This window comes from Nerophis lumbriciformis, linkage group LG35, assembly GCF_033978685.3.
Source record: "Nerophis lumbriciformis linkage group LG35, RoL_Nlum_v2.1, whole genome shotgun sequence".
In the NCBI taxonomy this organism is placed as follows: domain Eukaryota; kingdom Metazoa; phylum Chordata; class Actinopteri; order Syngnathiformes; family Syngnathidae; genus Nerophis; species Nerophis lumbriciformis.
In genome coordinates, this window is record NC_084582.2 from 22,428,725 (window position 1) to 22,452,010 (window position 23,286).

The 23,286-nt window shown below is 40.2% G+C and overlaps 2 protein-coding genes across 5 annotated transcripts in view; both read right to left on the reverse strand.

Moving 5' to 3' along the window:
- cetp (cholesteryl ester transfer protein, plasma) overlaps positions 1 to 15,009 on the reverse strand; it is a 66,450-nt gene extending 51,441 nt beyond the window's left edge. For 2 of the 4 annotated variants that reach the window (XM_072912330.1, XM_072912327.1), the window contains exons 1-3: positions 11,203 to 11,322; positions 4,399 to 4,680; positions 4,185 to 4,299 (exon numbers count right to left, since the gene is read on the reverse strand). In XM_072912330.1, the coding sequence (XP_072768431.1) occupies positions 4,185 to 4,299; positions 4,399 to 4,543 (260 nt within the window). In that variant the 5' untranslated portion in view covers positions 4,544 to 4,680; positions 11,203 to 11,322. Of the gene's footprint in view, positions 1 to 4,184; positions 4,300 to 4,398; positions 4,681 to 11,202; positions 11,323 to 12,227; positions 12,365 to 14,771 lie in introns of those variants that run through there. The other 2 variants (XM_072912328.1, XM_072912329.1) reach the window with 2 other exon arrangements.
- Positions 15,010 to 15,502: 493 nt separating this feature from the next.
- The window catches only part of herpud1 (homocysteine-inducible, endoplasmic reticulum stress-inducible, ubiquitin-like domain member 1), a 28,726-nt gene continuing 20,942 nt past the window's right edge, over positions 15,503 to 23,286 (reverse strand). The window contains exons 7-8 of the mRNA XM_061927875.2: positions 16,304 to 16,418; positions 15,503 to 16,221 (exon numbers count right to left, since the gene is read on the reverse strand). Of these exons, the coding sequence (XP_061783859.1) occupies positions 16,051 to 16,221; positions 16,304 to 16,418 (286 nt within the window). The 3' untranslated portion in view covers positions 15,503 to 16,050. The remainder of the gene's footprint in view (positions 16,222 to 16,303; positions 16,419 to 23,286) is intronic.

Genomic DNA, 23,286 nt, shown 5'->3' on the forward strand with positions numbered 1-23,286 from the left:
GGAAGGACACGCATTATTGTGGGTTTCCTGAACGTCATTTTCATCACTTAAGGAAAAATCTAATCTGCGGGAGTGAAACCCTCTGCCATTTTCAATGGGTTTTTTTGAGTCGTCAGCTTGAAGCACCCCTCGTCTCCGACTCCTTTGTTGTCATGTGACATGAGTGTGCGTGCGTTATGATTTTGCTTACGAGTTTCATGTTATCTTGCCTCTGATTGGCCAGTCCATAATGTTTCACCCTAACCTTAGCCAATTGTGACTCATCATACAAACACCAACCAATCATCATAGATCTTCTCCATATATATGGATGTTCTCATTCATCCAGGTCATTGTATTTTCTCTATATTGTTGTTTTGGCCTGGATTCACAGTCCATTTTCTCTCTTTGTAGCTTGTAGCTTTGATGTAAGCTACAAGCTACAGGGTCCAAACGTAGCTAAGCAACATAAAAAGCTACTCGTTAAAAAAGTAGCTAAGCTACTGGAAAATGTAGTTAGGCTTCTAAGCTTAGCTACATGTAGCTTGTTACTGCCCATCACTGAGTATGACTGCAATGACAAAGGGTTAGAATCTCAGCTCAGTCCCGTAAAACTATTATATTTTGATTGTATTTTAAAAATGCATTATTCGTTAAATGATTGTAATGTTTTTAGTGCTATTAATATAAATGTGTGTATAGTTCATGTAATTCAATGCTAAAAACAACAACTGTTATGAACGGGTCGCATGTTTGCAGTAGTCGTGTCCCCAAGATGCAGAAAGTACGGCAGGTCAGATGATGATTTATTCTCAAACAAAGCAAACATTAAAAATCGCGTATAGCGAACAAGACTGCCAGGCTGAGTGTAGCGCGAGGCAGGTATAAATAGCTCTCTGATTAGTGATCAGGAGCAGGTGGGCGTCCCGACCTCTAATCAGAGGCAGGTGCAGGAAAAGTAAACTAAAAAGGCGCTGAAATAGACAATAAACTAAGGATAATATTATCAAACTAAACATAAGAACATGACCCGGGCAACGGGCCATGACAACAACAACAGAAAAAAACCTATGACTGATCTGAATCTCATCTCAGTTCATTATTTTTTTAATGTTTTTTTTATTTTTTTTTATCAATTTTGTTGTTGAATTACTGTTTTAATATCATGTAGCAATATTATAATGTGTTCACTAAACGTGTGCTAAAAGTTCACTTCTGATACTTTCAGTCCTGTTGGCTACATTATTTCATGTTACTTTCTAAAGTAATGCTGATTGGTAACACTAAGTTGTCCCTAATGTGCAGTGATGCGCAGTAAACAAGCTACATGTAGCAAATCTACGTAGCTTAACTAGATTTCCCAGTAGCTTGGTGGTAGCTTCACTACTTTTTGAACAAGTAGCAATTCCTGTAGCTTTGCTACTTTTATACCTAAGTAGCTGGGTACTTTATAGTAGCGCTACAAAAAGAGAAAATGGACTGCGAATCCAGGGCAAAAAAAAAATACAGAGAAAATCCAATGACCTGGATAAATGACAACATCCATACATACGGAGAAAATCCATGAGTGGCTGGTGTTTATATGATGAGTCACAAATGGCTAAGGTTAGGGCGAAACATTACGGATTGGCCAATCAGAGGCAAGAAACGAGGAAGCAAAATCATAACAGTCACGCACTCATGTCACATGAGGACGAGGGAGTCGGAGACAGAGGGACGCTTTAAGCTGACCACTCAAAAAAACAAGAAATATAGTTGAAAATGGGCGAAGTATTCTCTCTCGCAGATAAGAATTTTCTTCTTGTGATGAAGACGATGTCGAGAAACCCACAATAATGTGTGTCCTTAATCAAAATTTTAACTGCTCTCTTCATCTAAGACGTCCAACACAAATTTAGGAACACACATTAAAGGCCTACTGAAACCCATTACTACCGACCACGCAGTCTGATAGTTTATATATCAATGAGGAAATCTTAACATTGCAACACATGCCAATACGGCCGGGTTAGCTTACTAAAGTACAATTTTAAATTTTGCGCAAAATATCCTGCTGAAAACGTCTCGGTATGATGACGCCTGCGCGTGACGTCACGGATTGTAGAGGACATTTTGGGACAGCATGGTGGCCAGCTATTAAGTCCTCTGTTTTCATCGCAAAATTCCACAGTATTCTGGACATCTGTGTTGGTGAATCTTTTGCAATTTGTTCAATGAACAATGGAGACAGCAAAAAAGAAAGCTGTAGGTGGGAAGCGGTGTATTGCGGCAGGTGTTGTGCCGGATAACGCACCCCCGCCGTAGAATGCACCCCCTGACTGTTGTGCCGGATAACACAGCCGGTGTTTCATTGTTTACATTCCCGGAAGATGACAGTCAAGCTTTACCATTGGCCTGTGGAGAACTGGGACAACAGAGACTCTTACCAGGAGGACTTTGAGTTGGATGCGCAGACGCGGTACCGTGAGTACGCATGCAGCTGCGGCTTCCAAACATTTGATCGCTTGCCCGTACATGCGTGCTGCTATGTGCATGTCACGTACGTAACTTTGGGGAAATATATGTGCTGTATGAACTTTGGGGAGGTGAACAGTACTTTGGGCTGTGGGATTGAGTGTGTTGTGCAGGTGTTTGAGTTGTATTGGCGGGTTATATGGACGGGATGGGGAGGTGTTTGTTATGCGGGATTAATTTGTGGCATACTAAATATAAGCCTGGTTGTGTTGTGGCTGTCTTGTGTTTATTTACTGTTTTAGTCATTCCCAGCTGAATATCAGGTCCCACCCGCCTCTCACAGCATCTTCCCTATCTGAATCGCTCCCACTGCTCTCTAGTCCGTCACTCTCACTTTCCTCATCCACAAATCTTTCATCCTCGCTCAAATTAATGGGGAAATCGTCGCTTTCTCGGTCCGAATCGCTCTCGCTGCTGGTGGCCATGATTGTAAACAATGTGCGGATGTGAGGAGCTCCACAACCTGTGACGTCACGCGCATATCGTCTGCTACTTCCGGTACAGGCATGGCTTTTTTATCAGCGACTAAAAGTTGCGAACTTTATCGTCGATCTTCTCTACTAAATCCTTTCAGCAAAAATATGGCAATATCGCGAAATGATCAAGTATGACATATAGAATGGACATGCTATCCCCGTTTAAATAAGAAAATCGCATTGCATTAGGCCTTTAAGGTGAGTTGAGTTCATGAAAAGTTTTACTGCACATAACCAACTGTTCCCAAACAACACACAAGTCATTGATTTTTATCGTTAGGATATATATAGATGCTGTTTTTTTTTTTTTTACTGTAGGCAGATTAAATTAATAACATTATAGGGGTGGGCCAAAGAAAAGGCAAACTAAATAAATACAGGGACCCATAGAGGTAGTTAAATGACATATATCCATCCATCCATCCATTTTCTACCGCTTATTCCCTTTAGTTAATAGTAATAAAACTTTATTGGGTCTATTTTGTTTCCATTTGTACACTCTCAGTTACATTAACATTGATATTAGACATGTGAGCCCATAGATAGTAATGCTGTTAAATGTAGTTTTGATGTAGCAAGCTACTTCTGCTGTGTATTTTGTAGTGTAGCTTGCTACAATTCACCTGGGGATAGCTTCCCCTGTAGCTTAGTTACATTTAATTGAGAGTAACTTGTAGCTTAGCTTACTACATTTTTCAAGTAGCTTGCCCATCACTGCTAGTGTGTGTATGTGTTGGCCCTGCGATGAGGTGGCGACTTGTGCAGCTAGGATAGGCTCCAGCCCCCTCACGACGGACAAGCAGTAAAAAATGGATGGATTGATGGACTTTCTAAAATATTTTTTGTTTTTAACACTATAATTTGTTTAGTGTCAACATGTCCTGTTACTACCTACATTATTTTTAATACATTTTGTTTTTTAATTATAGTATTTTCTTTTGTGTCAACATGCAATTTGCATAACTACCATGTGGCTATATTTCATATTTTTGATAATTCTATGCTAAAACTCAATCCTATTACTTTCAGTCTTGTTACTCAAATGGATCGTTTCAGTTCAGGAACTTTGTAGAGAAATAAAATAAAGTTGCCTGAGATAATACACATTTGAAGTCGTACAATATGTGTTTTATCACATTTAGAGTATTTATATCATGTATTTTGAGAGAATGACATGAAGCAAAAGGCTGTGATTTGCTGGGAGGGTTTAAATACTTGTCCAGGCCGTATGAGACCACGCCCAAAAAGGGCACCGACTTCTCGGCCTTCACGCCAGGATATCTGGCATGCTGGAACGCCGCCTCGATCACTTTGGTGGTTTTCTCGTTCACTGCGTCAACCAAACACAAAGATGTGATCACAACTTTATCGACGGCCTTCCATCTATGGCTGGGATCAATAAACGATGAGAAGAAAATGGCGTACTCACAGACGACGGCTGCAGGGTACGTGAGGCGACACACGGCGCCGGTGGACGCGTACGCTGAGTCGGCATTTGGCAGACATGCGTCACATGACCCCAACAGAAACAAGAGAAGTAGAAGAAGAGACGCTGGCAAAACTCCAGCAGTCATTTTTTTTCCTCCAAATGTCTTTGTTCATTCAACGATAACTTCCGGGTTTTTCACTTCCTGGAACAAAATGTTGACTTCAAGCTGCTGCAAACGTCTTCAAAATTTCATTTGATCATTGGAATCCGCCAGCTTTGATACTGTCAGGACACAAAAACGAAAACTTCATCAAACGTAGAAGAGTGTGACTGATTTAACTGCAATTAGGAATTCATTAAAATGCTCACAAGTATCTATGATAAGTAACATTTTGAATGGAAAATTACGCAGTTGAAGAAACAAACATGCAAATGACACACTCAGATGTTCGAACAGTTTTAAACCTTCAAACTGCTGACTGTGAGGCCGACATGCTAATTGTTAGGTCAGTGTGTCATGATCCGTTGCCTGGATCATGTTTTATTTTAGTTTGACTCCCTTAGTTCGTTTTCAGCACCAGTTTGTGTTTTCTTGGTTGCCATGGGTGCTGATTATTTGTGTTCGGGACGCTCACCTGCTCCTGGGCACTAATCAGAGAGATATTTATTCCTGCTTTTCGCCACGCTCAGGCCCCGTTTACACTAAGCCGGTTATCCAGGGTAAATCACACCTAACCTTGTCCGTGTCCACACACAACAATGCCACCATTTAAGGCCCTCGCCCCCCTCCGTCCACCGGCGCAACGTGACCTAGTACGCATGCGCGGAAAATAAATAAATAAATAAACAAAGCGTCCATCTGCTCTCCAGTAGATGACTTTACTTCACTGTGAAGTTATTTAAAAGAGCTATATTGTAAATAGTTTGCTGTGCATTTTACATTTGTTTGCTGTGTTTTGTGTGCAGTTTTTAAATCAAAATGTATCTCCTTTGAACAATATCCAGTGTTGTGGTATTTCAATTAATTAAAATCCAGTGTGTCTATTGTAGTGAACCACACCTGAGACATCATAAATTAATAAAATCTTTATTGGACACGTAAACAATGTGATAAAGAACATTTTACAACAATTACAACAATTAATCTAGACAGAGAATACCCAAAGTATTGTTGTTGTGGGTCGACTCCGCCGTTGGGGTATTCTTTCGTGAGATATGGCGTCAGGGGATAAGCTGGGTCACCCCAAAGAAAAACAGGGAGCGGATCTTCATCTTCCAGCAGTTGTTTGGGACACGAGGGGATGGTTCCATCTTTCAGCTGCACGCTAATGGCGGAGTTAGCGAAGATGCGGGCATCATGCACGCTGCCTGGCCATTTCACAGTCACATCCATAAAGCAATATTTGTAGTCACACACTGCCGATCACGATCACATCCACGGGAGGAAGGGACAACATTTTTCGGTAAATAGACTCACAGCTGACGCAGACATTTGAAAGTTCTCTTGCCGTCTGAGAAATGTTGTATCTGAAATAGCTGCAATCGCCCGTTGCCTTCTCTTATGGTATTGATTTGTGATTTCCAAAAGCACCTGTACATGTACAAGAAGGAGAAACACGGGCAAGTGTGGATGATCCGCCTCCATCTTTGTTATGAAGCTGCCTGTGGCACGTTCTTTCTGATGTCTTTTCCTGTGTGGAGCGCGAGCTTTCTGGCGTCACTTCCTCTCCGAACTCACTTTGTAAACGATCAATGAGTCCATACAAAGCTACGTGCCGGAGATTCAAGAATTACACAGCTGACTTACCCGTGCAAAAATTTGTCCGAGGAGGGGAACCTTAAACGCTGGTTTAGTGTGGCTGAAACGGGGCTTAGGCTAAATAATTATTCGTTTAAGAGGTTAAACGACTTAGTGTAGACATGGCCTCAGTCTGGCTGTCTTGTTTGCGCGATGCAACAAGTTACGTGGGTATACTATTTGATTACTGATTGATTGCTAAGTCTTCCTGTTAGCTATTTCATTAGGTTCCCGTGCAATCGGCACACTTCTCTTGTGTTTGTTTGCATTTTCCTGTATTTTTGGATTTTGACTAATTTATGGTAAATAAATCATTGTCTTACCTGCACTTTGCCTCCAGAGTCTCCTCTGCATGCTGGGAAAACGATCCGAGCAATAACATGCTACCCCGATGTGACGCAGTGTTTCTAAGCTAAGATACATATTTTACATTTGAATCTAAACCTAAATGTTAAATATAAATCCTAAATCAAAATGTGAGTGTGTTAAATCTTAACCTAAATCTTAAATCTAAATCTGAGTGCTAAATCTAATAAATAATAATAATAATAATAATGAATTACATTTGTAACGCACTTTACATTTGTTAAATTTTCAAAGTGCTACAAAGTATTAAAAAAATAAAAAAATAGAAAGTTAGAATATCCATCCATCCATTTTCTACCGCTTGTCTCTTTTGGGGTCGCGGGGGGTGCTGGAGCCTATCTCAGCTGCATTCGGGCGGAAGGCGGTGTACACTCTGGACAAGTCGCCACCTCATCGCAGGGCCAACACAGATAGACAGACAACATTCACACTCACATTCACACACTAAGTTAGAATATATAATAGAAAATTTAAATATAAATAAAAACACTAGATAAAACAGAAACATAGATAACAGAAATATAAACATGAAAGCACTGGATAAAACAGATAGGCAAGCAGTGCATTTAAAAACAAGAAGGCAGAGAAATTAGATAAAAGCTGTCCTAAAAAGGTAGGTTTTTAGTGAATTATATTGAAGTGAAGTGAATTATATTTATATAGCACTTTTTCTCTAGTGACTCAAAGCGCTTTACATAGTGAAACCCAATATCTAAGTTACATTTAAACCAGTGTGGGTGTCACTGGGAGCAGGTGGGTAAAGTGTCTTGCCCAAGAACAACACGGCAGTGACTAGGATGGCGGAAGCTGGGATCGAACCTGGAACCCTCAAGTTGCTGGCACGGCCACTCTACCAACCGAGCTATACCGTCCCTTCTTAAAACGGTCGACCGACTGTGGTGCTCTAAGATGGTCGAGGAGAGCGTTCCAGAGTTCGGGTGCGGTCGAGCAGAAAGCCCGGCGGTCCATTGTTTGTAAGTTTGTCCTGATGGGTTTGAGGAGGTTGCGGGTAGGAGGTTGAGGAGAAACTAGGTCCTTGAGGTAGGAGGGGGCGTTGCCGTAGATGCATTGATGTGTTAGCAGGTTAATCTTTAATATGGTTCGGGATGCAATAGGGAGCCAGTGGAGTGATTTGAGGATAGGTGTGATATAATCACGCTTGCGCACTCTCATCAGGATCCTCGCTGCGCTGTTTTTCAAGTACTGGAGCTTTTTGATGCTCTTTTTGGCGACCCTGACGAGAAGTGCGTTGCAGTAATCAAGCCTGGAGGAGATGAAGGCGTGGACGAGTCTTTCAGTGTCGCCAAATGTAAAGATGTATATTTATAGAATGTCAGTATTCCACCAATCCGACGTCTCTCAGTCGCAAAGCCGCGCCCACATCTCTGCCTCTTGGTGCAGACACTACTATACCTTTCCTACTGCAAATGGAAGGAAAAATGAACGATGCTTAATGACAAATAATGCCAATAAAGTTGCATATTTCTTTTAAATGTTACCTCTCAACGTGTGAGTGTGCAAGGTGTGTTGAGACACTCAAACACGTGGACGCTGCACTTGTGCGTTTGACAATGAACGGAATTGTTTCTTACGGTGAGGGATGCAGTCTGTTGGAATATACCTATTTCTATTTGTATGTCATTTACCATTCCGCTGCACTGTTACTTCATGACTGTGTCACATATGAACATTACATTGACTGTGTCAAATATGAACATTACATTGCTGTAAACAACGCAATCACTGCAGTGTTAGTTTGCTTCAAGCAGCAGCGAGCTGACACGCTCACTCTGTATCAGTTCTAACCAATATGTCTTGTTTGTGAGTGAAGTGAATTAATTAACTCATATTATGTTTTGCATATGGTGAATGTTTATATTCATCCTGGAGAAAGCAAATCCATCCGATGGATGGATGGATGGATTGATTTGCAAATCACCAAGTTTAATTAAATAGTGGTATTTCAGTTTAAGCACATAATAAGATAAGGCCCCTTAGTTTGATATTCACAGGTGCATTAGATCACTTCTCGGGACTTTGGAATGCAAAAGTGACAGCCCTATCCTTGAGAAGAGACTACCGTATTTTTCGGATTATAAATCGCAGTTTTTTTTGCGATTTATACTCCGGAGCGACTTATGTGTGAAATTATTAACACATTACCGTAAAATATCAAATAATATTATTTATCTCATTCGCGTAAGAGACGAAGCAAATGTCCGCAATCGTCACACACGTCAACCAAAAAGAATTCGGCGGGGGCGGGTCATGGCAGAAGTGCATTGTGGGTCATGGGATGCTAACTGCTGCTACATCCGTAGTTATTAAAATGGATTATTTCAACATTGGCGGTAACTTATAAAAACTGAGAAGGGCTGAACTAAAATGGCACAGAAAAGGAAATCATATACTGCAGATTACAAGCCGGACGTAGTGAAATATGCAGCAGAAAACGGCCATCGAGCAGCAGAAAGAAAGGACGCTAGCGGCGCATACCAGGAGCGACAACGAAGAAGAAGATTTCATGGGATTAAGCGATTAGGAGTGACAGATTGTTTGGTAAACGTATAGCATGTTCTATATGTTATAGTTATTTGAATGACTCTTACCATAATATGTTACGTAAACATACCAGGAACGTTCTCAGTTGGTTATTTATGCCTCATATAAAGTACACTTATTCAGCCTGTTGTTCACTATTCTTTATTTATTTTAAATTGCCTTTCAAATGTCTATTCTTGGTGTTGGGTTTTATCAAATAAATTTCCCCCAAAAATGCGACTTATACTAGAGTGCGACATGTTTTTTTCCTTCTATATTATGCATTTTCGGCCGGTGCGACGTATACTCCGGAGCGATTTATAATCCGAAAAATACGGTACCTCTCTAGCTCAATGCCAACATTTAAGTTATGACTTAAAGCAGTTGTTTTTCAGACACTTAGACAGAAACTTCTCCTTTTATGGTCAGGATGTGCTCTCCTGACTTAACACACACACAGAGACAGGAAGGAGGAATATAAAAACTGATAGCTCGGCTTCTCCAAGTTAGGAGTGCTTCATTTTCTTGACCTGACCTCCTCCAGGAACTGCAGTACTGTATAATGACGCTCGCTTATAATAAAGCAACTTTTGGTTCAGTAAAGCGTCTCCGACGTCTCTTTTGATGCAGCCACACTGCCGTGTCGCCCTTCTGTCCGGACGAGGATGACAAGACCAGAAATACGCATCATGAGCTAAATAGCGAAAACATTATTTACTGAGTGTGAATTAAAGTTATATTTCCTTCATCTTACTTCCTTTTAAATCACGCTTCTCGGTCAACGGTGCTGTGTCGGGCAGCAAGGAGCAGGAAGGTGGAAACAAGGCATATTAAAAGGCGCATATCAGCATGCGCCGGATCCGAACCTTAGACCAAATGACGACTTCACACTTTGCGGCTAAGAGGTGTCGGATTGGTGGAATATCGACGTCCTATAAATATTAATCTTTACACTTGGGGAGAGATTTAGCAATCATATTTAGATTTAAAATGTAGGTTTAGATTTACCATTTAGGTTTACATTTAACATTTAGCGTTCAGATTTATGTTTATATTTGCAATTTAGATATCATATTTAGAGTCAACATTTAATATAAAACTTAAATGTGATGAAAATTTGCTAAATCTGAGAAAAATGAGTTACATTCGGCACCCCATACATGCCTGAGGATCACTGATGACACTCTAATGCAGGCCTGGGCAATTATTTTGACTCGTGGGGCCAAATTATGAGAAAATAATGTGTTTGGGGCCGGCATATCTGATTGTTACAAAACCTTACAATAATGTCTGATTGAATGCTAAAAACGTTAAGACAGACCGCCTGAAAAAACTGAATTTTTTTTTTTTTTACTGAATGAGAATGTACATGTAAATAAAGTACCGGGTATGTGGGATTTACAATATTAACTATGAAGGATAAAACACTGAATATTGACAACATATGAGCGTCACACCCCCTCTCGATCGACATATTTTACAATCAAGCAAAACGCAACAAAAATGCAATAAACACAGCGAAATAATAAAAAAAATCTGATATATCACTAAGCTTTAAAACTGTGCTGTAAAAATATCCTTCCGCGGCTTTCCCTGACACCCGCATTTCAGGCTGGCTGCTCTGGAAACACTCTGTGGAAATGCTCCCCACCCACACTGCTTGGTGCCTCGTCTGAGCTTCTGTGACTTAGATTACCTTAGTAACTAATTAGATTACCATAGTAACTAGTATATCATGCAAAAGCGCAGGTTCCAACCATTGAAATACTTTGTATAGTTCAAGACTTACGGTCATTTGAAAACATCACTGCACATCATAATAATGGCAGCTACACTTTCCATCTGAAATATCTAAAAAAATGATTTGGGAATGTCCGGCGGGCCAGATTGAAAATTTTAACGGGCCGCTTAATTTGGCCAGGTCTGCTCTAATGTGCAGCGGTTGAGAATTTTGGCTCATGGCAGTTACTGTTTGTCCTCCAAAATACGTAGCGACCAGAAGTTTTCAAGTGTAAAGAGTCAGCAACTTGAACATGAAACGATAGAAAGTGAAGTATAGCAATAACAGCGTATTAAATAATAATATTATAGTTACTCACCTCCTTTTTTAAATATTACAATACTCTAAGTATGCAAGTATTCCAGAGTGTCCAAAAGTACAACATAGAAGTTTCTGCTAATTTGCAGCACTGGTAAATACTTGAGTGCTTTGCTTTATTTGTACTAGCTGGATGTAACTGATTGACAGCACAACAATCCTGCTGGTCTTTGTGGGAAACTATCTTGTGTCCAAAGTGCAGCGTGGTTCTTCTCGACCATTTCCCCCCCAAAAAGAAAAAAATATACACTTCTGCAAAAAAAAAAACTTGTGTTTTATGACTTTGCTTTCTGCAGAAGTGAATATAGAAATGTCATCACGTGAATGTTGTGTTGACAAATTGGATTTATTTATGTTGCGTTTGAACCTGCAAACAACTCCGTCCTCTCCGGGAAATCAATAGTACTCAAAAAAGATAAGAACTTTGAACTCGTCGTTTATCCTCACTGCTGTCAATTCTACAAGTACTGTATTAATAAAATAAAATATGACAAGCAAAGAACAAAGAAAGGTTCAAGTTTTGAGAAAAATATAGTATTTGTTACATATTCACCAGTTTAAATTGTGATCATAATTAGATACATTATAGTGTATTCTTATGTATGTATCAGTGACGTGCGGTGAGGTTGATGGCTGGTGAGGCACCGACTTCATCACAGTCAGATTTACAAACAGATGAACCCTAAAGAGTATCTTATTCACCATTTGATTGGCAGCAGTTAACGGGTTATGTTTAAAAGCTCATACCAGCATTCTTCCCTGCTTGGCACTCAGCATCAAGGGTTGGAATTGGGGGTTATTAAATCACCAAAAATTATTCCCGGGCGCGGCGCCGCTGCTGCCCACTGCTCCCCTCACCTCCCAGGAGGTGAACAAGGGGATGGGTCAAATGCAGAGGACAAATTTCATTACACCTAGTGTGTGTGTGACAATCATTGGTACTTTAACTTAACTTTAACTTTACACATACAAACTGTAGCACACAAAAAAGCACATTTAATAAAAAAAACGTTATTATGGTCTTACCTTTACTTATAAAATAAGTCCACGAGCCGCTGTTGTGCTGGATTAATGCACCCCCTGACGAGCGTGTTATATCAACTAAAGCCCTCACTTAAACTTTCCACGTGCAAGATTGAATCTATTTAAAAAAGTGTAACCGAGGGTTTATAAATGTCACCTATACTGTATGAAACTACAAAATAACAAACACGGAGGCTCCAGGGTACACGAGGACCACTTTATTTACCTTCTTTCAAAAACTTCCGCTCCACTCAAAAGTGTCATCACTTCCGCTCTTAGCGCCTTCAAAATAAGAGCTCAAGGCATATACTGTATAACAGCGCATAACAGGAACTTAACATCACAAAGAGGAAAGCCCATAAAAATAGGTTACAAAAGTTATTTAATAAGAAGCCAAAAAGTGCAAAAACAATAATTTTTGTGTTGGAGGAGTTGTGAATTAGGTACACCTGCAGTCTGCAGGTGTATCTAATGTTGTGGCCCTGCAGTCATTCACAACTCCTCCTCCATTATTGTTTTTGCACTTTTTGGCTTCTTATGAAATAACTTTTTTAAATAGATTCAATCTTGCACGTGGAAAGTTTAAGTGTGGGCTTTAGTTGATATAACACTCCCGTCAGGGGTTGCCGTGCCTTCTACGGCGGGGGTGCAGGAGGCGAGCCTCAGCCAGTGCGTCTTTTGCAGCCGTTTTATGATCGCTCAGCACAAGAAATACTTTACACACATACAGTTGTTGACAAAATACACTGTACATTATATACCTCAGCTAACTAAACTATGGACATGTATAATATAGTTCATATAGCAATACGGTCTCACTGCACAGCAGGCCAGCAGTTAGCCGAGTCCGCAATCCATGGTGAGGCACAATTGAGTGACGTGCCGCAACTGGCTGCTGTTCACCGCACCGTCTCTTCTCAGTATTTGAACGGCAAATGTGAAAATTCAGCGATTTTAAATAAAAATAATCTAAAACGGGTGAAGTTAAATGGAAAATAACTTTATAGTATAATCACTGGATACATATTACAATTTAATAAAAATAAAACATTTTTACATTTTTTTTTTCTTTCCATGATGGCAGGTGAGGCCCCGCCTCACCTGCCTCTAGTGACTGCACGTCACTGGTATGTACAATACACTATATTGCCAAAAGTATTTGGCCACCTGCCTTGACTCACATATGAACTTGAAGTGCCATCCCATTCCTAACCCATAGGGTTCAATATGATGTCGGTCCACCTTTTGCAGCTATTACAGCTTCAACTCTTCTGGGAAGGCTGTCCACAAGGTTGCGGAGTGTGTTTATAGGAATTTTCCACCATTCTTCTAAAACCGCATTGGTGAGGTCACACACTGATGTTGGTCAAGAAGGCCTGGCTCTCAGTCTCCGTTCTAATTCATCCCAAAGGTGTTCTATCGGGTTCAGGTCAGGACTCTGTGCAGGCCAGTCAAGTTCATCCACACCAGACTTGGTCATCCATGTCTTTATGGACCTTGCTTTGTGTACTGGTGCACAGTCATGTTGGAAGAGGAATGGGCCCGCTCCAAACTGTTCCAACAAGGTTGGGAGCATGGAATTGTCCAAAATGTTTTGGTATCCTGGAGCATTCAAAGTTCCTTTCACTGGAACTAAGGGGCCAAGCCCAACTCTTGAAAAACAACCCCACATCATAATTCCTCCTCCACCAAATTTCACACTTGGCACAATGCAGTCTGAAATGTACCCTTCTTCTGGCAACCTCCAAACCCAGATTGTCTTATCGGATTGCCAGATAGAAAAGCGTGATTCATCACTCCAGAGAACGCGTCTCCACTGCTCTAGAGTTCAGTGCTGATGTGCTTTACACCACTGCATCCCACGCTTTGCATTGGACTTGGTGATGTATGGCTTAGATGCAGCTGCTCGGCCATGGAAACACATTCCATGAAGCTCTCTGCGTACTGTACGTGGGCTAATTGGAAGGTCACATGAAGTTTGGAGCTCTGTAGCAACTGACTGTGCAGAAAGTCTTTGCACTATGCGCTTCAGCATCCGCTGACTCCTCTCTGTCAGTTTACGTGGCCAACCACTTTGTGGCTGAGTTGCTGTTGTTCCCAAACTCTTCACTTTTCTTTCTTAAAGCCGACAGTTGACTTTGGAATATTTAAGAGCGAGGACATTTCACGACTGCATTTGTTGCACAGGTGGCACTATGACAGTTCCATGCTGGAAATCACTGAGAGCGACCCATTCTTTCAAAAATGTTTGTAGAAACAGTCTCCATGCCTAAGTGCTCGATTTTATACACCTGTGGGTGATTAGGACACCTGATTCTCATCGTTTGAATGGGTGGCCAAATACTTTTGGAAATGGAGTGTATTTGTCTACTATGACATACAAAATGTAACTGTAATGTCCCAAAATGTCCAGCAGAGGGAGACCCCCGTCTGCCTGAAAGACTTGAACACCTTGTATCTAATTCGACATTTCTATTCAACATATCACCACTATTACACTTTCTGTAACGTGTCTGACATGTTCTTAACGTGTTAAAGAGAACTTACGGCATTGCTTCTACGCTGCTTTGTGTAGGATGGCAACAGATGATTACAGAAGACAAGAACATTGACGACTTGCTTTCGGACGAATACCGGAAATCAACCAACAGGAAGTATTTTAGCGGAAGTGACATCATCCAACTGTTTATTGCATAGAATAAAATAAAATCTTCAGCTCCAAATTAAAGCATTGCCGTAACTATATATGTATTTGCACATTGTATAAACAATACAAAAGTATTATCAAGAATATAAACAATTGACTTCAGGACAATACAATCATAATTAGATCAATTTAAGTGTATTCTAATTAATGTGCATTATTTTTACTCTCATGTTATCATGTCAATCATGTGTGATAATGAAATACTTAAAAGACAATCAATTCACACAAACAGAAACAAAAGGTGCTGGTTTAATAGGAAACACTACAAATAATTAAAAAAAGAGCTCTGATAACGCATCATCAAACTGTCGTTTCTTTTTCAGCATCCATGTACACAATATTCCACATAAAATGCATTATCTGATTGGAGCAACACAGGTGCTGGTAAAGAAAAAAAAAATCTTCTGACTGGGTGCATGGTCCTTGGTGTGAGGTCTTAAATGTATGGTCCTTGGGTGTAAAGTCCAGGGTTTGGATAGACCAGTCTAACCTCAAATGTTTCCCTCAATCCCACATGTTCATATGAAAACAAAAATAACCTAAAGCGATGTCTAAAAAAAACCCCAAAAAATCAGTAGATCACTGCTTTTAATTCTGAGACTGCTGTAAGTAATCCCATAAAAAGTCCCAACATCTTTATTTTTGAAACCTTAAAGCAGGGGGGCCCAAAGTGGTGCTCACGGGCCAAATTAGGCCATTCACAACATTTTGTTTGGCCTGTAAGGATGGCGTTCAAATGTAAAACATATTCCTCCTCTTTCAAGCGCAAACATTTAACAATACCTTACAAATGGCGGTGTGGAGCTAAACTCCTCACTCATGGTGCTGATGTACGCTTCAAATTGCTCTTTGCTCTATTGGCACATTTAGATTTAGGCTTTTGGAGGGAAACAGTCTGAAGGCCAATAAGTTCCACACACCATGAACAATTCCAAGTATTACATACAGTATTGCACTTACAAACTGTTTTTTGTAGACACAGCCAAGTGTTCTGGTTACAGGTTTTTAATGACAAAGTCCAACATTCACTAGTTTTTGGTCAAGTTGGAGTTTTTCCTTCCACCGCATGAAGTAGTCCATTGCTAACTTGGCCTCAAGTCCGTTTGGGGAAAGTTGAGGTCAGTTGGCCACACCGTGACGACCGTCAGGTATGAGCGAGGAGAAGAAGGTCTTTACGAAAACCCAGACTGTCCACATGATGGATGTCCTGTTTGGAGGCACCAGCACAGCAGTCATTGGCTGCTGGTTGTCTGCAGCACCTTCCATCTGTCCTTCTCCAAGCTCAGCAGCCTAAAAAGAAAAAAACTATGACTTTCTAGACAGAAACACAAAATCTATGAGTCGTGTCTTGAACCAACAGTAGTTTTCTTACAGGATTTGGGATTCTGTTCTCATTCTCCTGGTTGTTTTGGACTTCAGGGGGATGCAGCTGGTTGGGTCCTGGGGCCTGCTCTCGCCTTCTTAAAGTGAACCAGCCTGTGGTGTGACTGTACCCCCCCCCAAAAAAAAACACATTAAAGAAATCATGTAGAATCTACATTATGTAAAGATTGTTTAAAAACAAGGGGTGTCAAATTATCGCGTTAATTAATTAGTCATAATAAACGCGTTGTTTTTTGATCGCGTTCATCTCATTTGTAATCTCTGACGTTACTGTCTATTAGGGATGTCCCGATCCGATATTTGGATCGGATCGGCTGCCGATATTTGCCAAAAATTGCGTATCGGCAAGGCATGGGAAAATGCCGACCCAGATCCAGTTTAAAAAAAAACTGTTTTCCAACACACCTATTTAAATAATACATTCCACTTTTCTGCTGCTCCGTAATTTCCGTTCCGCATTTTCCAGCACACCTTCAACACATCCAGAATTCTCACGCAATTGCTTTTAGCTGCTGGCATTACACGACAGGCTCTTCTCACTCTTTCCTGTGTCTCCCTCTCACAGACAGACAAGTGCACCTTCTTACACACGTCACATACTGTCACGACATACGTCACATACTGTCACGACATACGTCACATACTGTCACGTCATACACGTATACGTCCTCTCCCAGCAGAGAGGTACCAGCATGGCTAACGTTAGCTGTGATGCTAGCGCAGCCGTGCGAGCAACGCTCCCTCTAAGGTGCTCGCATATCAAACTCTTTTGGCTGTCTTTTTGACACTTACATCCGGCGCCCCCCTCCACACCCTGGATTATAAATAATGTAAATAATTCAATGTGATTATCTTGTGTGATGACTGTATTATGATGATAGTATATATCTGATAGTATATATCTGTATCATGAATCAATTTAAGTGGACCCCGACTTAAACAAGTTGAAAAACGTATTCGGGTGTTACCATTTAGTGGTCAATTGTACGGAATATGTACTTCACTGTGCAACCTACTAATAAAAGTCTCAAGCAATCAATCAAAACACACAGAATCATCGTACTGCTGTGATTATATGCATCAAGTGTTCATTCAAGGCTAAGGCAAAATATCCAGATATATATTGTGTATCGCAATATGGCCTTAAAATATTGCAATATTAAAAAAAGGCCACATCGCCCAGCCCTAGTTCAATGATGCCATTTCTGTTTGTCATGTATAATTTTGTCTATTTTGTGTTTATCCTTGAATAAACAGGTCAGTTTCTTGTTACCAACCATTGTGTATTATTCAAACTCCCCTAATTCAGCTGGCTAGTTGTTATCAAGAGTACTAAAACCCTTTTCAACATGATTCTGACAACTAAGTAGGCTAAATAACTTTAAACTTTAATACATGCTCGGATAGGCCAGTATCGGTATGTATCGGTATCGGATCGGAAATGCAAAAACAATATCGGTATCGGATCGGAAGTGCAAAAACCTGGATCGGGACATCCCTACTGTCTATGTATGCCTGTGACTGAGTTTCCTCACACTCTTCATGTGCTCGATTTGCTTGGGTGTAAAACAATGGTCAGTCACACTCGGAGGTATTCAGTGATTGGCCGTCATTGTGTTAGGGCTTGTTTGGCAGAAGCTGATTGGCTCCCATTCTGGTTGGGCGGGCAAAGGGAGGAGCAGTGAGCGGTGAGCTTCTTATCTGGCCATGTCCACAACAACAGCAGAGTTTCAGAAACGCATATCCAAGGTGAAAACGATCCCCACCACACAAGTGTGGTTTTAAAACGGCGTGGCACGGTTGGGAGAGGGGCTGTGCCAGCAACCTGAGAGTTCCTGGTTCGATCCCCACCTTCTACCAACCTCGCCACGTCCGTTGTGTCCTTGAGCAAGACACTTCACCCTTGCTTCTGATGGGCCGTGGTTAGGGCCTTGCATGGCAGTTCCCGCTATCAGTGCGTGAATGGGTGAATGTGGAAATAGTGTCAAAGCGCTTTGAGTACCTGGAAGGTAGAAAAGCGCTATACAAGTATAACAATTTACCATTTATGTTAACACAAAAACGCATATGCCTGCTGTCATGCACATTTTGTCCAATCAGAAATCTGGAAAAAGCAGCAACAGCTGACTTGGCAGCATTACACCTGTGTTATTATAATGTTTATTTTGATATAATAGACGTACAATGACATGTACATTACCTTTAAAACCAGCCAGCACTTACACAGAGCCCTGGGAAATGTATGAATCTATTTTAGTGTTTAAAGCGCTCATACATGTTTATGGAATTATAACATGTTTAATTAGCAATATAGGGATATATCAATTACATGTTGAGTGAAGTGTACATGATTTCTAAAATCAGCACACACTTTAAGCAGCTAAGGAAGCCTATTGAATGTTTAAGTGCCTAACGCGTGCGGACCTGCGTGTGCCGCTGCAAAACTCGTGGAATTATGAAGCATTTCATCATCGATATAGTGATATATTACATGTGCAATGAAGTGTATATTGTTTTTAACATCAGTACACATGAACAAGGAGGATGCAACATTACGTTTTATAGTCGTTCGGGCGCTTTTTACGGAGCTCTATCTACACAAATGGAACCAACACACGAAAGTTAACTTCATGATCTGTCTTTAATAAGGACTAAAAACAATAGATAATGTTGCACCTTTTTTTATGACATAAAGCAAAAAGTCTTGATAGTGAAAGTTGTTCCATCATCTGGAAGTTCGACAGCAATCTGAACCAAAACAGCTGACTGTCATTAGCGCTGACGGGACACTCCGTCACAAAGGCCATTTGATGTCTTTTTTGTGAATGTTGAGTGAAAATAGCAGCATGTTTACATTCAAACATACAGTAAGTCTTCTTATAGTGCGAGCGTCTGCAACCCACGGCTCTAGATCATAATTAAGAGGTAGCATAATTATGAGGTAAATCACCTCGACTTGGTCATTTGATAAGTAGCATGTATAACTTTCTCCGACTCCACAGAAAGACATGTTTTGCCACTCCTTTATCTCATTTTGACAACCAAACGTTTAATTGATCTGTGTGAATTCACAAAGGTGAGCTTTGTTGATGTTATTGACTTGTGTGGAGTGCTAATCGGGCATATTTGGTCACTGCATGACTGCAAGCTAATCGATGCTAACATGCTATTTAGGCTAGCATCAATATGCCTTGTTTGTAGGTATATTTTTAGCTCCTTTACTTATGTCCTGTGTATTTCATTTATATGACACATTATCTGTATGTAATATTGGCTGCATTTCTGATAATTGTTTGTGTGCCGTTATACACCACAGCAAACGTTACCCATCTTACACAGATTGTAATAAATCCATTAGAAGAAGCCTTTAACTTGGACACACATATATACCTTTAGCCATTCTAAGCCAATCATTTCCAGGGGTTATCTCACCCTCTGAGAAGTCCCTGTTTTACTAATGTTTGCCAATGTCGTAAAAATATGTAGAATAAATATTACATTTCAACATTTCTGTCTATGAAGATTTGCGTCAGCCTGCTTTACAGTCATTTTGATAGTAGGCTAATATAGCTAAATATAGACACTAACATCATGTATTGCCTTCATCATAACAATTATATAAGGCTTTTAATTTTTTGCGGCTCCAGACAGATTTTATTTTTTGTATTTTGGGTCCAATATGGCTCTTTCAACATGTTAGGTTGCCGACCCTTGGGTTGAAGGAACAGTAGGTCTACCTGAGAAATTAAGTGCAATCAAATATTTTCAGGTTAAATGACCAGTAGTTAGACCTGCTACTACTTTCATTTTAAGAACAGCTACGGTGGCCAACAACTAATACAAATGCCACAACACAACAACATTCAGCTGTAGCATGATTGCAAAAGCCACAACAAATACAAATGCCACAACACAATAACAAAAAGCCATAACAAAACAACTTCAACCAAAACAACAATATAAAGACGCAACGAACGCGACAGCAATCAAGTTTCGGCAACGGACCAATTTCCTGAGGCAGAAAGTTGAAAACAGTACCGAACAATGTTGGAAACCCAAAGTTTGAAAAGTTTAATTGAATTGTGACAATTTTTTAGTCATAAATAACTAACGTTTTAAATAATTCTAATATACTATGTTTATTACACCGTTTTTAACCTTCCTCCTCAGCCACACATGGTTCGTCAGCGAAACTTGCTCCGCTCCCACCCTTTATTTTTATCAGTCGCGTCCTCTGTGGCTTAAAGTTGTGTTGCAGCTTTATATTATTGTGGTGTGGTGTTTATATTTGTTGTGGCTTTTGTAATTGTGCTGTAGCTGAAAGGTGTTGTGTTGTAATTTATGATATTGTCTTGTAATGTTTGCATTTGTTGTGACCTTTCTCGGTCACCGTAGCTATCTGCCATTCTTGTTTTTCCGACTGAGGGGCGATGATGCCGCAGACATGGCAGACAGACTTGAGTGATGTTTAATGTGCTTATCATTTGAAGTGCTTAACTTCATATAAAATCTGTCATTCTTAAATCCAATGTTTTCCTTTATTCTAGTATTGATAAAATTGATTGCCTTTTAAAACAATGTTGGACTGATACCATATTCCAGAAGGCAAATTTGCCTAGCACAGACTGATGTTGTTGAGTCTTAGGAATATAAATTAAAATATCGATTAATTAAGTTAATTAGTTAAGTCTTCTTAAAAGATGTGTTAAGACCTGTAGAAAGATGTGGCGAAAGATGTGTTCAAGACATGAAAAAAGAATAAGCGGAGAAAGACATGTAAAAAGATGTGCTAGACATGTTGAAAGATGTGCTGAAAGACATGTCAAAAGAGTTGTTCAAAATCTGTTCAAATGTATTCAAACCCCGTTTCCATACGAGTTGGGAAATTGTGTTAGATGTAAATATAAACAGAATACAATGATTTGCAAATCATTTTCAATCCATATTCAGTTGAATATGCTACAAAGACAACATATTTGATGTTCAAACTGATTAACTTTTTTTTTTAGGCAAGTAATCATTAACTTTAGAATTGCATGGCTGCAACACTTGACAAAGAAGTTGGGAAAGGTGGCAATAAATACTGATAAAGTTGAGGAATGCTCATCAAACACTTATTTGGAACATCCCACAGGTGAACAGGCAAATTGGGAACAGGTGGGTGCCATGATTGGTATACAAGTAGATTCCATGAAATGCTCAGTCATTCACAAACAAGGATGGGGCGAGGGTCACCACTTTGTCAACAAATGCGTGAGCAAATTGTTGAACAGTTTAAGAAAAACCTTTCTCAACCTGCTATTGCAAGGAATTTAGGGATTTCACCATCTACGGTCCGTAATACAATCAAAGGGTTCAGAGAATCTGGAGAAATCACTGCATGTAAGCAGCTAAGCCCGTGACCTTCGATCCCTCAGGCTGTACTGCATCAACAAGCGACGTCAGTGTGTAAAGGATATCACCACATGGGCTCAGGAACACTTCAGAAACCCATTGTCAGTAACTACAGTTGGTCGCTACATCTGTAAGTGCAAGTTAAAACTCCCCTATGCAAGGCGAAGACCGTTTATCAACAACACCCAGAAACGCCGTCGGCTTCGCTGGGCTCATCTAAAATGGACTGATACAAAGTGGAAAAGTGTTCTGTGGTCTGACGAGTCCACATTTCAAATTGTTTTTGGAAACTGTGGACGTCGTGCCCTCCGGACCAAAGAGGAAAAGAACCATCCGGATTGTTATAGGCGCAAAGTTGAAAAGCCAGCATCTGTGATGGTATGGGGGTGTACTAGTGCCCAAGACATGGGTAACTTACACATCTGTGAAGGCGCCATTGATGCTGAAAGGTACATACAGGTTTTGGAGCAACATATGTTGCTATCCAAGCAACGTTACAATGGATGCCCCTGCTTATTTCAGCAAGACAATGCCAAGCCACGTGTTAAATCAACGTGGCTTCATAGTAAAAGAGTGCGGGTACTAGACCCGCCTGCCTGTAGTCCAGACCTGTCTCCCATTGAAAATGTTTGGCGCATGTTAAAGCCTAAAATACCACAACGGAGAACCCCGGACTGTTGAACAACTTAAGCTGTACATCAAGCAAGAATGGGAAATAATTCCACCTGAGAAGCTTAAAAAATGTGTCTCCTCAGTTCCCAAACGTTTACTGAGTGTTGTTAAAAGGAAAGGCCATGTAACACAGTGGTGAACATGCCCTTTCCCAACTACTTTGGCACGAGTTGCAGCCATGAAATTCTAAGTTAATTATTATTTGCAAAAAAAAGTTTATGAGTTTGAACATCAAATATCTTGTCTTTGTAGTGCATTCAATTGAATATGGGTTGAAAAGGATTTGCAAATCATTGTATTCCGTTTATATTTACATCCAACACAATTTCCCAACTCATTTGGAAACAGGGTTTGTATTCAAAGACTTGTTCAAGACGTGTTAAAGACTTGTGCATGTCGTGTTCAAGTTCGTTGAAAGACAGGTTCAAGATGTGTTAAATTTGTGTTGAAGACATGTTGAAAGTTGTGTGAAAAATAGGTTTGAGATTTGTTACGGGTTAAAAAGTGTTAAAAGACATGTCTGTAGATGTGTTAAAGATGTGTTAGACGTGTTAAAATATGTTTAAAAAGACGTTTTACATCCATCCATCCATCCATTTTCTACCGCTTGTCCCTTTTGGGGTTGCGGGGGGCGCTGGAGCCTATCTCAGCTACATATGTGTTTAAAAATGTATTAAATACGTGGTAAGATGCGTTTAAAGATGTGTTCAAGATGTGTTGAAAGACATCTTCAAAACATGTTGTAAGAGGTGTTCAAGACGTATCAATTATCATACTTAGAGGTGTTGCAAAATTGCTAATGCTAATATCTAGTTTGTGTATGGCATGTTCAATGTAAACTAGCATCGATGTGGAGAACAGAAAGCATCAATAAAATTCAAATTCCACATAAAGTCTGTGTCTGTG